At 40.6% G+C, this 15,670-nt stretch overlaps 1 protein-coding gene across 9 annotated transcripts in view; it reads right to left on the bottom strand.

The window, feature by feature from the left end:
* The window catches only part of PLEKHA5 (pleckstrin homology domain containing A5), a 239,436-nt gene extending 237,912 nt beyond the window's left edge, over positions 1-1,524 (bottom strand). For 2 of the 9 annotated variants that reach the window (XM_043562217.1, XM_043562219.1), the window contains exons 1-2: positions 1,215-1,407; positions 985-1,064 (exon numbers count right to left, since the gene is read on the bottom strand). In XM_043562217.1, the coding sequence (XP_043418152.1) occupies positions 985-1,064; positions 1,215-1,306 (172 nt within the window). In that variant the 5' untranslated portion in view covers positions 1,307-1,407. Of the gene's footprint in view, positions 1-984; positions 1,065-1,214 lie in introns of all 9 variants that reach the window. The other 7 variants (XM_043562218.1, XM_043562228.1, XM_043562227.1 and 4 more) reach the window with 7 other exon arrangements.
* Between the last annotated feature and the right edge of the window lie 14,146 nt (positions 1,525-15,670).

Here is a 15,670-nt window from a genome sequence, read left to right as displayed (position 1 = left end):
ACAAGTTTCACGAATGTAAACAAAGAATGACAAAAGAAAGCCAGACCAGCACTGAAGCTACCATCAACCTTTCTCCACTTCAATTCACATTTAGATTCAAACGAGCCAGCAAAGGCACTAGAGAGACCCCCATCCAAGCCGACCCTCTCCAATTAGGGCACAAATGCCCACACGCGGGACAGCCTCTAGCACGCCCACCGCCTCCTGGCGGTCTGTGCAACCTCTGTGCTGCTGCCGGGGACTTTGAATCTCGCTGGCCAGCAACTGCAGCTGCAAATGCCTCCTTGGGTTCCGGCTGCTGCTCTGGTGGCAGGAGGAAACGCGCCAAGCGTTTCCTGAGCCATTCACTGTCACACAGAGGAGCGCAGCACCCCCGAACTCCTCTCCTCCTCCTCAATCAGTCACCTACCCACAAGTCCCACCTAGGAGGAGGAGGAAGCCGCACGACTAGAGGCAGCTGTCCGACGAGCAGGGAGAGGATGTGGATCCCATTATCCCGGCGGACGAGTGCCAGGGTCCCGGGCTGCATGGAGGGGAGTGGGGAAGGGCTTCCTAAAGGTTAAAAGGGGTTGAGATCAGGGAACGAGGGTGGTGGTGGAAGGATTTAGGAGTGGCTGCGGGAAGAAAAACTCAGGATCCCAGATTCCTGGTAGAGGAGAGTCGGCCTCCTGGGGGCGGGGGGGGGGGGGAGCGGAGGGGGAGGGGTCCAGGTTGGGATGGGGGAGAGGGCCCAGGAAGAGAGGAGCCGTCTCCAAGTGGCGATGAAAGGCTGAAGAGAAGCGTCCAGAGACTCGAAAGAACTCCCGCGGCGGGGCCCCTGCCGGCCCCTCTACCTGCGGCCACCCCCGCTGGCCTCCGCCCCACTTCGCCGCCTCCCGGGGACGGCGGCTGGGGGCAGGTTGCGGGGAGGCGGGCGGCCGGGGCTCTGCCGCCTCCTCCCGGCGGAGCCCAACTCCGCTCGGGCCCGGCCGGGCTCAGCGTTACCTGTGCTCTGCCGCCGGTGTCCGGTGACCACGGCCTCGCCGGTGACGGGGTGCAGCCAGGTGGTGCTCTTCGCCTCCTCGCTGCAGGGATGAGAGAAGGGGCAGAGACGGAGCGTGAGTGGGGGCGCCGGAGGAGCCGAGAGGGCTGAAGCGGCACAGACCCGGCTCCCTCTTCCCCTCCCGCCAGCCTCCCGCACCCTCCGGGGCCCCGCGCCGTCCCCTGCTCTTTACTTGATGAAGAAGACTCGGCCGCCCCTGGTGATCCCGTAAGTCCAGGACCGGGGCAGGGAGCAGATCCACTCCAGGTTCAGATCCGCCGCCATGTCTGATCCCCAGCCGCCGCCGCCGCCTTCTCCTGCTGCCGCCGCGGCTGCCGAGGGAGGAGGGAGCGAGCGAAGGGAGCGCGGAGCGAGCGCGGCCGGAGCGCGCCTCCCCGGCCCGGCGCGCCCCCGCGCGCGCCCTACCCCCTCGGGCGGCGCCCGCCCCGCCGCCCCGGCTGGGTCGGGCCCGCGTCGCCGCCCCTCCGCATCCTCCGCGGCCGCCGGTCGGCCGCCGCGCCGCGCGCTCGGGGGATGGGCGAGTGGCGCCGCGCCCCGTAGCCAGACCCCTCCCTCGCGCCCCTCCCGCGCTCCCCGCCCGAGCGAAGGTTCCGGGATCGATTAAAAAAAAAAAAAAACAAAAAAAACCCACAACAACGCGTCCTGCCCCCAGGGCTTTGCCCGAAGGCTTCCCAGCCTAGAGCGCGAGTCAAAGGGAGCGTAATCCCTGCGCCCCAGATTGCTCTTTCTAAAACAACAGGAACACAGTGGCTGAGCTTTGTTTTATTAGAGCTATTGGCTATCAGAGGTTTTTCAAAAATATATCGCTTTAAAATAGAAAGCTGCTTTATTAAAGCACACGGAAGGCTTTTCGTGTTTATGTCTTGTGTGCCAGATAGCAAAGGTTTGACTAGTTATCGTGGGCCCATGAAATATGAGTAGATTCTGACTTGACAAAACAAGTTTGCTTCTTCCTAGGCCCCTTAAATCATACAATGTTTTATAAAATGAAACCTTGACTTTTTCTTTTTTTTTTTTTTTTCAAAAAAAAGATTCCCTTATTATCAGTCTGGAGTTCTGCTTTCCTCTATTCTCCCATAGATTACAATCATAACCAACTTTATGGAGTCCTTGCGACGGTATACATTTTTAAATCCCCACAACCCTATGGATACTGTGATAATCCCCATTTTACAGATTAGAAAAATTAAGTTTAGAGAAACAATAACTTTCCCAAGGTCACAGTAGTAAATGACAACGCCTGGATTCAAACTGGCTCTAGTATTTAAAAAGTCTGTCTGTATAACCACGTTGCTTTACTTATTTTAAGTCTTGTTTCCTCTGTAGCCCACCCCCTTTTTGTTCTTTGAACAAGTGAAGGGCAGATTTCACTGCAACTGAGATTCCCCCCCCCCCCCCCCCACCACCTGGGAATGCTTGCCTCTTCTCATTGTCTCTGGTCCTCTGCCACACTTGAAATTGCTTATGCATCTTTGCAGCAAGATGACTCATTCCAACAGTTCAATAATAATAGTACTACTTGATATTCCTCTAACACCTTTTCTGACCAGTTTTGGGTGCCTCTGAAGCATTATCTCATTTATCTTTCCAGTAGCTCAAAGCAGCAAACCATCTCTCTGCATTTAAGGAAACTAAGGCACAGAAAGGGCAAATGACCTTGGCCAAAGCCATATCCAGCAAGTCAGATGGGGCCTGGGTGAGAATGCAGTTTCATTGGACATTTTTCTCTCATACTCTAATTCCCCAAGGCCAGTCTGTCTTTGGAGAAAATAAGTCTACAATTACTGCTATAATTTTCCTGTCCATCTGCATACACAGGGAAAAAAATAACATCACTTTAATGTTTTCTCTTTTTGGTTCCTTTGCATTCTCCTCTTTCATTTTGCTACTTATTACTTCTTGACATCTTATCTCCTGCCCAGTCTCTGGAAAAAGTGCCCCGCCCTCCCCCTTTTCAAAAAATCAATGAATAACTAGCAGGAAATGTTCCACATTACCATCAGTGGTTACTGGTTATTACATAACAAGAAAATCAAGAGCTATTGAATTTATATTGTGCTATCTTACAAATTAAAAAATCTAAAGTGAATCTTTCTAATACCATTATAACTTTAGAAATCTATTAGTGGAGCTATATTTGACTTTTTGACTGCGTTAAGAAGTCTTTAAGTTGGCCATTTGTTGTATGAGAATTCCTTTTAGCTGTGAATCTTTGATTTTACAAGATTCATTAGTGCAAAGCATATTTTAAAAAGTGATAGATTCACTTAATAAAAATGTGTATCTTAAAAAATTACATTCACAGTACTTAAATAGTAACCTACAATCTTAAGCATAATTCTATATGTCCCTAAATTTAGGAAAGCAGTAAATAAAAAAACTAAAAGTTTTATATATATATATATATATATACAAAATGAGGCATGCTTCTGATTTGGGGAAATGATAGCCCTCATACCTTCCAGGAACCAATAAAAGCAGCTTCATACATTAGACTGTTGTGTTCTCTGGATAATTTTCACCCTTAATGAGTAAAATAGTATTTTTTCCAAAAATTTTCCTAGAATGCCCTTTGTCTGAAACTTTATTGCCTTATCCTGGGCTGGTTTGCCTTTTGGTTGTATGTACATGTGTGTCTCCTTCACTGCAGGAAGCTGGGAGTCATGTCTTCCCCATCACTGAATCCTTCCCAGCCTTGACTCAGTACTCAAATGGTTATTGAATTTCATTTTCTTGCCAATGCCTCTACCTCCCAACAGAGTTATTTCCCAATAACATATCCCCTTTTTATCATCGTGAACCTCTTCAGTAACTGACTCAGACCTAAACTCATATCTAACCTCTGCTTTTTATTGCATTTTTTTTCATATTTCCAACCTATGAGACTATTCAATTTCTCATGTCATGATCTAACTTTTTGAGGAGTAATATCCTATGACCATTACAGCCTTTCTGAAAAAAAGAAGAGATTTCAACAGTACTGAGCACTAAAAATAAACATCACTCCATTGATATGTAGAGGATGATCCTTGTCCTAAGGGGCTTCCAGTTCAAATATAACAGAGAAATACATATAATGATAAGAAAAACTCAAATGAAAGTTTCTTAAAATATGCGAAACAAAGAAGAACAAGGTGACATTTTGGAAAACAGCAAATCGATCCCCCCTCCCATTTTAATAAATGGGAATGAAAAATGGATGAACTCTGGAGAGTACAGAGATTCTTGAGAGAGAAAAATATTCTTTTGCTACCAAGAAACATCTATTTATACACATTAATGTTTATCAAAATCTACCAACAAAGTTTTGTAACTTTGATTAGGTCGTCTCTCCAAATATATCTGTGTTACTCTAGATGATTTGTTACACTATTAGTACACAAAATTAAGAATATTGTAAACAGTTCCTTTAATAAGTCATCTGTAGAGTGTTCTAGATCATGAAAAGTTATAAGGAAGGGCAAAATAGAGGACCCAATGAGCTCAGTGGAAATCTAGGCAGAAAGGATGGCAATTGAGGGTTTAAGTCAGGGAAGAAAAATACTTGGAAGTTGATTTAATAGGGATTTTTTTTTTTTCTGTTAAGGAATAAATTGATAGAAGAGTTATGGATAAAATAATTTCCCTCATTCATTCAACAACCATGTATAGGCTCCCTGTTATATATGGTGTGCCAGCCAGTCTGCTGGGTCACAGGGATTAAACGACTTGGCCTCCTTTGGGCAGCTTAGAAAGGGAGATAGAGATGTAAATATTTAAGTACCTTGTAGAGGCAGCATGTCTATCCTTGTCATAGAAAGAAACCTCTGTTACAGGTGTTTTCCAGAGTGTCCTGTGAACTACTCAAGGCCTATCTCAAACAACAGTCTTCTAACATTGATATTTTGGAGAACTCTTCAATTATGAACAGGGATAACTGAAAAGAAATATGTAGCAAGCAGCACTAGTTACCCTGCTGCTGGCCAATCCCTCCGCTACACTGAGGCTCTAGACTAAGTTGGTATCTGCCTGGAGGCTTGGAAAGAGGCTTGAAAGGGAGTTCAAAAATGTCTTCGAGGAACTTACATCTGAACTTCTGGTCATGTTCAAATTAAACACCACTTCCTTTACCCCAGTTAGGAAAGCTTCAATCATCTACTTCTCTCTTTGCTATAAAAGAGAAAGACCAAAATTCAAATGGTGGAGAATTAGGAAGTATGTTCGAATGCAGGGGGCAGGATAGAGTGAGTCAGCAGTCTGGCTGAATTTTATGCCTGGCTCTGCCATTAATTAGCTGTATGACTTTGAACAAATCATTTAACCTCTACCCCTCTTAGACCTCTGAATCCTCATCTGTAAAGTAAGAGCACTGGTGTGTTTAAGACATTACATCTGATTCTTTTTCCCCTCTAAAGTCTTCTGCTTTGACAGGGTGAGCACTCCATTAACTAAAGTTGGGGATGTTTTGTCACAGTGCAAAGACACGAGTAGGATCCCTGCTTCTAGAACTGCTTAGGATTTTCTGCCACTCAGATGGTTTGTTAATAGAGAAGGTTGGAAGAGCAGTTAACAAAGTTCTTTCACATCATATTTAACTTGTGCAAATGGCTCTGTAACATCAACACTATTAATGTGTTACGAACAGGAAAATGGGCTCCATGAAGATACTATATAATATATCGATCAAGTGGCAGACTTAGGGTTTGAACCAGGTCTTTAGCATATCAGATTTCAAATTCCATCCACAAGGTATTTCCTTTCTCAACCTTCCTTCCTTGTGTCCTCTAGTTCCTTACTGCCAGTCACTCTCCTACCTACTGCGGATTGTGTCCGCCCTCACCACCTCACCACACCTGCTCTTCTGCGTCACTGTTGTCCCCCTGCGCGCCGCCAAGTCTAGCGGATGCTTTCAGTTCCAAGCTTTCTCGACTTCCCTGCTGTATTCACATGTCACCACTTTTACTCCTTGAAACTTTCTACTCTAGGGTTTCATGACACCACTTCCCTGAAATTCTCCTGCTCTCGCTGTAGACCATCTGCAGTACGGTCACCAGGGAAGCTTATTTAATTATTGATTCCTGAGCCTCTCTCCAGACCCATTCAACCACAACCTCTGAGGATTAGACTGAGGAATCCACATCTAACAAGCATTTTGGTGATTTCTTGTGTATGGTAACTTCTGAGAACAATTCCCAGTATGATAAAATTCCCATATTTATATTTCCAGTATAGAACTCTCTCCTGAGTTCTAGACCATATACCAAATTTCTTTGTAGACATGTTCCTTCTGGAATATTCTTTCTGGATGTTCCTCAAGTATGTCAAACTCAGCATTCCAAAACAAGTCCCTTTTGCTCCAGATATGCACCACTCCAGTGTAGTCCCCTCCTACATGGTACCAGCATCCAAACAAATAGCCACATCAAAAACTTCCAAATCATCCTCCCACAAGCAGTTGGTTAATAAATTCTATTAATTGTTCATTAAATATGTCACGAAGTTAAAGTTATCTCTCTTTCTCATTTCCTGTATCCTAATATAAGCATTCACCAATGCTACCAGAATGATCTTTTTAAAAATGCAAATCTGATTATGTTCCTTTCTTGCATAAAATCCCCTCATGGCTCAAAAAACTTAGAGGATGAAATGCAAAGCCTGTTGCCTGGCATTGGAGGTTCTTCTTGATCGGAGCACTGCCCACCTGCATGTTAGCCATATGGAATGGCCTACTGTTCTCTGAACAAACCACGCTTTTTCAAGTCTCTGTACAGGCTGCTTTCTCTCTAGAATGCCCTTTTCTCTGTTTACCTAACAAACTCCTACTTATGTTTAAATTCTTAGCTCAAAAGTTATTTCCATTAAGAAGCCAGCCCTTATTCCTTCAGGGCAAATCTAGCTCCTCCTTCCACCATTCATGCTCCCATATCTTCTCTACCGAGTTATCGTTATAATCTGCATCTCGTTATCCCCCCTAAACTCCATAAATGAAAGCATTTTATTTATTTATATTTATCACCTCACTTTCAATAAATGTTATTTACATGAATGAATAATAGTACTGACATTTACATAGTGCCCTATATTTCACTCCATATTTGATATTTATTTCTGTTTGTATTACAGCCACTTGCCAGTGAGTCATGTTTCTATCCTTTCTTAGATTTAACATTCCCTTTAGCTTTTTATAGACTATCCCATATAGAAGAGAAAAAAAATGGCATGGGCCCAAGAGCAGCATAGCAGTATATGAAAATAGCTGCTTTCTATAGAGCTGTCTACCTGGCTTAAAGAATTCTAAGATTTGTAGTTATATTGAGTGAGATATTGAAGGACAGGAAGGATTCTGCATTACATTTAATTTCTTAAAGAGATCTATGGAGCCATCTTTTGAATGAATTTTTCCTAGAAAAATATTGATAAAAATAATATGCAGTATTTACAAAAATCACATACTATAGCTACATGAACTGGGGAAAAATTATAAGCTATAACATATAAGGTATAAACACACCATAATTACAATTATATGTATAGCTGTAAGTGATAAAGATTATCAGATCTCTTGCCTTAAGCCCGAGGAATAAATGGAAAGATGAAGGGGAATCCTTTTCTCCCTCATTGTTGGTGTTTTACATTGTGTACCAGTATTCTCTGAACAATTTTTCTTTAATGTTTTAAGTCGCTACCTGCTTAAAACAAAAAAATTTTCTTCCATCAGATAATTCATATAGTTTAATAAAAAATTATGTACACACATGTGTATATGTATATATTTTTTCAACCAATGTTTCTCAGTTTCCATTTCTTCCGTTTCCAATTGTTTATTTCAGTTCCATGTAGAATTATATAAATTGTAATCTCAGATGGAGTATCTGCAGTTAACTGTAATATATCATATAGCTCAAATTAAGGAAAATGTAATGTGAATGCAAATTTTGTATCATCATAGGCACTGCCTTGTATATAGTTAGTATTCAACAAATGCTTAGTAATGGAGCGCATCGTAAAATAACAGTGCTAGGGGAAAAACTGGAGGCTTTTTAACAAAGCTCTTCTGTTTCAGATACATTTTTCTTAAAATCAAGCAGTTATAAATTCAGAAGTGTCTCATCACTGAATTTCTGATCTGAAGAACATGCATGTTTGACCTAGGAAGATTTTTAAAAATATATGAATAATTACAATGGGAAATTAATAGGTTTAAAATGAAAAAGGGCTAAAAAATATAAATCACATCTGCTTAAATTTCTCTCTTTCTACATGATTGCGTATGGGCAACCGAGGGAAGAAGAGAGACTGAGCTGGAGCACAGCTCCAGCCTTGTTGTCCACTCGCGGCCTGTCCTGCTACAACCGTGTGAGGATCTGAACCTAGGAAACAACACTGTTTGGAGTCGTGTGTATTACTCTATTTCCAGGTGTGTCATTTTGTGCCCAACTTGACCATTTTTTTTTTTAATGTTTTTATTATTGAGAGAGAGACAGACAGACACAGAGCACAGTGGGGGAGGGGCAGAGAGAGAGAGGGAGACACAGAATCCGAAGCAGGCTCCAGGCTCTGAGGTGTCAGCTCAGAGTCTGACATGGGACTCGAACCTATGAATTGTAAGATCATGACTTGAGTCCAAGTTGGACGCTCAACAGACTGAGCCATCCAGGTGCCCGTCTTTTTTTTAGTTTATTTATTTATTCTGAGAGAGAGAGAGCACAAGCGGGGGAGGAACAGCAGAGAGAGAAGGAGAGAGAGAGAATTCCAAGCAGGCTCTGCACCATCAGCACAGAGCCCAAAGTGGGGCTTGAACCCACAAACTGTGAGATCATGAGCCGAAACCAAGAGTCAGATGCTTAGCCAACCAAGCCACCCAGATACTTCCCAACTTGACCATTTCTATCAAAGAGACAGAATTAGCTATTTGTTTTTTACTAGACCATTTTTTTAAAGTTTTTTGTTTTTTTGGGCAATCTTGATAAAAGGGTAATTTTCAGATTTTTATAATTGTCATAACATTCATCATAGGCAAAATGCAATTAATTGTGTTTGTCAGCAATATTAAACATGCTCAGAAATCAGTTGCTATTCTAAATATTGATGAAAATAAAAGAATCGCTTGTGTTCACAAGCAAAAAAATTGGTGCTAAATATTTTGATAGCTGGAGAAATTTTTCTTTTTATACCATTGTGTGCTCTGTAGTAACTAATCTTTATTACACTTGATTAGAGATCCTTTATCTGCAGTTTATTGATTCATCCACTTTAAGTAATAGACACTTTTCATGAATCTAGTATATATCATACACTAGGCTAGGGATAGTGGTGACACAAAGAAAAATAAATTCAGGTTTGGGCCTTCAAGGCATTGCAGTCAACCTGGGGTAGAAAGGAGTGGGGAAAAGATAAACACACAAATAATATATCAGTAACAAATGGTATGATACGTACTGCGCATGATGGAAAACAAAAGCTTGTAAAAAGGGCATCCATTCTGCAAACATGGGGAGAGGTGATCAGGTAGGCCTTCCTGGAGAAAGTGGTACCCGACTTACTGTTGTTAATTAATATTATCTCTACAAGGGTTTCTTGAAATGGTAAATGATACCTTAAGCTGATTCTGCCCTTCTTCCTCCCTCCTCCAATTCTTTTAAGGTACTAGGTACAAGAGGTCCAGAGCCATGCATGGCAGAAATTATTGACCCCAACATCATTTCTCCTTTGTTAGATCCCACCCCCCACCCCACCCCACTGATTTTTTTTTTTTGCTGGGTGTTTGGATGCTTTAAATAAAGATGCATTGGGGCACCTGGGTGGCTCAGTCGGTTAAGCGTCCCATTCTTGATTTCGGAAAAGGTCATGATCTCACAGTTCATGAGTTCAAGCCCTACATGAAGCTCTACGCTGACAGTGTGGAGCCTGCTTGAGATTCTCCTTCTCTCTGTCTGTCTGTCTGTCTGTCTCTCTCTCTCTCTTTCTCTCCCTCTCTTACCTCCTTTCTCTCTGCCCTTCCCCTGCTAGCTATCTCAAAATAAATAAACAAATTTAAAGATGTATTTCCCAGGTACCCTTTTATCAAGATGTGAGCCCTTGGGTTGGGTTTAGGTAAGTGGGATATAAACAGAGAAATGTATGGCAGATTATGGGACATGTCCTTGAAAGATGATTGATAAATACTTGGTCCTGCTTCTCTCCCTCTTCCTCAGCCTCCTGCTTGGAATGTGGATGAAGTGGCTGTAGGTCTTTGTTGGATGAAGAAGGCAAAGGCCACCCAAGGGATGGCAAAGCGGACATCTGGATGTAGCCTAAGTCCCTAAGAGTTACAGGCAGTGGAGCCAACATAACTGCTCTGAACTTACAAGTGGAGGAGAAATCAAATTCTGTCTTGATTAAGCTAATGCTATCTTGTGGGGGAGGGGAGCTTCTGTTACTCTCAGATAAACCTAATTTTATCTAATGTATCACATCTATCTTATTTAACAGCACTTAGTACATGTTGGGTGCTCAATAATTTCTTAAATGAATGAATTAATGTATGAATCTCCAAACACATCAAAATTTCATACATAAAATTTGCCTCATGCCTCGGTAACTCCTGATTATTCTTTTGGATGAGCCAGCTTTTCTCTCACTTACCTTATTATTTACTGAGAATAAGGTAGACCCTTACAGATCTTTAACTCATTCTGATAATTAGATTATTAATATCTTTAAAATTAAAAGGATTTTTTTAAAAATCTTTTTTTTTTTAAGTTTATTTATTTTGAGAGAGAGAGAAAGAGAGAAAGCATGGCTTGGGGATGAGCAGAGGGAGGAAGAGAGAGAGAATCCCAAAAGGCTCCACACTGTCATCATGGAGCCCAATGCATAGGGTCAAGCCCATGAAACCCCAGATCATGACCTGAACTGAAGTTGATGCTTAACCTACAAGCCACCCAGGAGCCCCTAATTTCTTTAATATTTTAATTTGAACTACAATAGTAAAATTTAGTTAACTAAATTTTCCAAATATCCATACTACTTTACTCTCTTTATAGACTACACATTGCCAATATATCATTGCAAACAAAAAGGAAACTTGACAGAATACTTGAATCAATAGGTACCATTGCCAACCATGCGCTGATGGACATATGTTGTGTTGTGTTTATGTCCTGTCTACCCAGCTCTCAGGGACAGGCTCAGAATACTAACCATCACTTTTATCAAAATTCTCCCCAAAACACGGTCTGCAAAAAAGTTCTACTCATTACAGGCAAGACAAAGTTGTCAAGAAGATTTATATCATCTAGATTGTTCTACATATAATGAAATCTGAAGAGTAATCATTTTAGAAAACATTAAAAAAAACTTTCAAATTGTTCCAGTCCATTACTTGGTAGTGCATTTTTATTAACCATTTTGAGATGCAGCAAAGAGCACTGACTCAGAGATCTAAGCTTTGAACAGCTTTGATACAGGTTATTGTCACTTTCCATCTCTCTGTAAAATGGCGGAACGTTTACCCACCACATTTCATTATGTGTGTTGAAACAGATAACATCTTGAAATAGCTTGAACTGCTCAGATATAAATGTCTTAAAATAAAGATGGCATTTTCCTAGAGTAGAGAAGAAAGAAAGGTAATTTAAATTAGTAGTAATTTGCATGCTGTTCCTATCTCTGGGCAGCTTGCTGTGATTTTTCCTCTATAGTCCATCACTTATTTTCAAAATGATTATTCAAAAATAAAACTAGAGCAGCAGTTGTTTCCTTCTGAAATAGTTGTATATAGGAATTGTCCTCTATGAAATTATACTTAATTTGGCAATGGAGATCAGGTGCTTCTAAAAACAGTTGAAAGGAGGAAAGGAAGGAAGGGAGGAAGGAAGACAGGGAGAAAGGGAAAAGAACCACACTATCCAAGATTCTGATTATCTATGAGTTAATGCTTAGAAGCTCAAATTGATTTTCCAAAGTCTTTCTTTTTTTTCTGCTCAATACCCTCATTATAGAAAACTTCATCGAATAATTTTTCCTTCTGGACCAGAAGAATCCTTCTTCAGAAGTAACTTTCTTGGGGCACCTGCTGGCTCAGTCAGCAGAGCATGTGACTCTTGATCTCCAGGTCATGAGTTTGAGCCCCACGTTAAGGGTAGAGATTACTTAAAAAGAAGAAGAAGAAGAAGAAGAAGAAGAAGAAGAAGAAGAAGAAACTTTTTCTTTTCCTATCCCTTCATACTTAAAGGTTAATGGTTGCAATGCTGCAGGAGTACATATAATCCAGTGCAATGAGAATCAGAAAGGAGAGTACAAAGAAGGCCACTGGTGGAGACGGGTTAGGGAAAAGGGCTGAGTGATTCACAGAATGAAGGATCTTCATCAAGCAATAAAAATGGATTGCAAAATTGTTCCAAGATAATTTATGTACCTAAATAGTAGCCTCCTGTACTATTATATTCAGGAAAAACTCCTCAAATCAGAATTGCTATGACTTGTATGAGCCTCATTTTCTTTATCTTATCTTGTTTTCTTGTTTTTGTTTTTGGTTTTTTTTTAATCTTGTTTTACAGATGAGGAAGGAGAGGCAGGATCAGCTACATAATTTCTGGGGCCCAATGGAAAATGAAAATGTTGGGCTTCTTGTTCAAAAATCATTAGGCATTTCAAGATGGCGTCAATAAACCAATCATAGCATACTTCTGAGGGCAGAGGCTTGTGTGACTGCACAGGTTGCATGCCTAGGAAGCCAGTTGTGAGGTCACCAAGGTTAAATTATTTGCTGAAGGGGATGAAACTGGTTAGGAACAGAAGTAACCTCCTGATTCCTTGTTTAGTTTTTTTTTTTTTCCCCTCTGCATTTTATTACTTTTCTATATTCACTTCATTTTTAGCTCAGAATAATGTATATTTATTCTTTCATTCTTTAATAAGTATTTTTTGAATACAGACTGTGTAACAGGCACTATATTAAGCACTGAAGAAACAATTATAAGATAATTCCTTTCCTTAAGTACTACTTTACACTGGGTGCATAAAAAGGACATTAGGAAAAATTCCATTTCTACAGAGGTGTGGAGAAGTTGAACTCCCATATACTATTAGTGAGAGTTAAATAGGTGTTAATTTTTTGGAGGGCAACCTGGCCATACAAGAAAAATGTCTTAAAATTGGTATGCCCTTTGGCCCAGAAAGAACACTTACTGGAATTTATACTAAAGCAAAAATAAGAGATGTGGACAAAGTTATATGCACAGAGTTGTTCATCACATGATTTGTTTTTTCATAAGTGCTCAAGAATTTGGGTTTTATTGGGCACATTTTGTTATACCCATGCTGTTAACACATGACCATTAAAAATGTGGTTTTAGAAGACTACTAACATAAAATGTTTGTAATATATAATTAGTGAAAAATCAAGGTTTAAACTAGTATGTATAGCATGGTAACTTTTTCTTTCCTTCTTTCTTTTTTTCTTTTGCTAGAAAATATCTATAACTAGGAAAGCAGGGAAGGACACATACCCAAATGATAGTAATTAACCTTTTGTAATTTGTTTTTCTCTGTACTTAGTTGTATTTTTTAATATTTTGGTTTCGTATTGAGATATAATTGACATGTAACATATTATTTTCAGGTCAATATTTCCTTATTGAGCATGTATTATTATTTTTTAACGTTTATTTATTATTGAGAGACAGAGAGAGACAGAGCATGAGCATGGCAGGGGCAGAGAGAGGAGGAGACACAGAATCTGAAGGAGGCTCCAGGTTCTGAGCTGTTAGCACAGAGCCTGACGAGGGGCTCAAACTCACAAACCCAGTGAGATCATGACCTGAGCCAAAGTCAGACGCTTCGCTGACTGAGCCACCCAGGTGTCCCAAGTATATATTATTTTTATAATGAGACAGAATTTTAAGTTCTACCTGTATTAAACTGTGAAAATCTATGTTTTCTTTTTTTTAATTTATTATTAATTTTTTAATGGTTATCTTTGAGAGGGAGAGATACAGAGAGGGAGAGAGTGGAGGAGAGCTAGAGAGAGAGGGAGACACAGAATCCGAAGCAGACTCCAGGCTCTGAGCTGTCAGCACAGACATGGGGCTCAAACTCATGAACCGTGACATCATGACCTGAGCCAAAGGCAGGCACTTAACTGAGCCACCCAGGTGTCCCTATGTTACCTTTTCTTTTTTTTTTTTTTAATGTTTATTTATTTATTCTGAGAGAGAGCACAAGTAGGGGAGGGGCAGAGAGAGAGGGAGAGACAGAATCCCAAGCAAGCTCTGCACAGCCAGCACAGAGCCTAATGCTAAGCTTGGTCTCATGAACTGTGAGATCATGACCTAAGCCAAGATCAAGAGTCAGATGCTTAACCAACTAAGCCACCAGGCACCCTGAAAATCTATGTTTTCTTAAATATCTTCAAAAGAAGGGCAGCAATTCTACATTTTGCCATTGGAAAAAATTAATGTTTAAATGCCACATGTAAAAGTTCATGATAGACTAACCTAAATGTCCATCATAAACATGGGTGAATTGAAATATTCCCCTTGTAGTTGAAAGAATTCTTACAGGTCATGTGATCTAACTCCCAACTAAAGTAGAAATTGACTTTGTCATCCTTGAAAAGTGATTTAAACTTACTGAATTTAGAGGTAGAATCTTTTTATTCACAAAATACAGGATCTTACCTACATTACAACAAAGAGAAGCCAGTTTGGAATCAGAGCACCAATATTCTGTAACTACACTTGAATATTTGGGTAGAATTATGCATGGTAAAGGAAGGAATTGGTATGTTACTGAATAGATGTTCTCTAAAAAAATCCATCCAAATTGGAGAGTTGCTTTTGGTCACTATACCTTTTATTTAGTGTGTGTTTAGTGTTACCATCCACCAGAGACTTTGCTTTTAAATGCAGGGCTAAGAAAATGAATAGTTCCCCTGGAGCACTCTCACAGGGGCTGATCTTCCAGATCTAACCATAAAAACACCTAGTATAAGGGCTTCACTCGGAACCTCACTTGGCAATTTCTTATAATGTTTGTAATATTATGGGTAAAAATTTGTTTTTGTAATCATTACATTGTGTAAAGTGAAAAGGCAACTTTAAAAAACATGAAATTAAAAAAAAACAGAAACACACACAAATAATCAATGGTCTCGTGCCATTTTAATTTTTTTTTATTTTTTAAAAAATATTTTTATTTATTTTTGAGGGAGAGAGAGAGACAAAACATGGGGGGGGGGGGACAGAGAAAGAGGGAGACACAGAATTGGAAGCAGGCTCCAGGCTCTAAGCTGTCAGCACAGAGCCCAACACGAGGCTCAAACTTGTGAACCATGAGATCATGACCTGAGCCAAAGTCGGACGTTTAACTGACTGAGCCACTCAGGCACCCTGGTTTGGTGCCATATTTAAATCCTAATTTTGTAAGAAAGAAAATATGTTTAGAAAAATGTGTAGAGGATCATGAGAAAATATGAATAGTAATTATCTCCGGGGAAAAGCTGATGATAAAATTTCAGAATAACAGAATGATTTCTAAGAGGACAATTCCTTTAGAGCAATGCTGAATGCAGCACACTACTAGAAAGAAATTCAACACGTCTTAAGAGCGTGCTGCCGGAAAGAGTCTATTGCATCGAACTTGGCCGTTCCCTTACTCCAAAATTCC

Source organism: Prionailurus bengalensis, chromosome B4, assembly GCF_016509475.1.
Source record: "Prionailurus bengalensis isolate Pbe53 chromosome B4, Fcat_Pben_1.1_paternal_pri, whole genome shotgun sequence".
Lineage (NCBI taxonomy): Eukaryota > Metazoa > Chordata > Mammalia > Carnivora > Felidae > Prionailurus > Prionailurus bengalensis.
The sequence above is the reverse complement of the archived record's forward strand: the minus strand, read 5'-3'. Positions and strand labels throughout refer to the sequence as shown.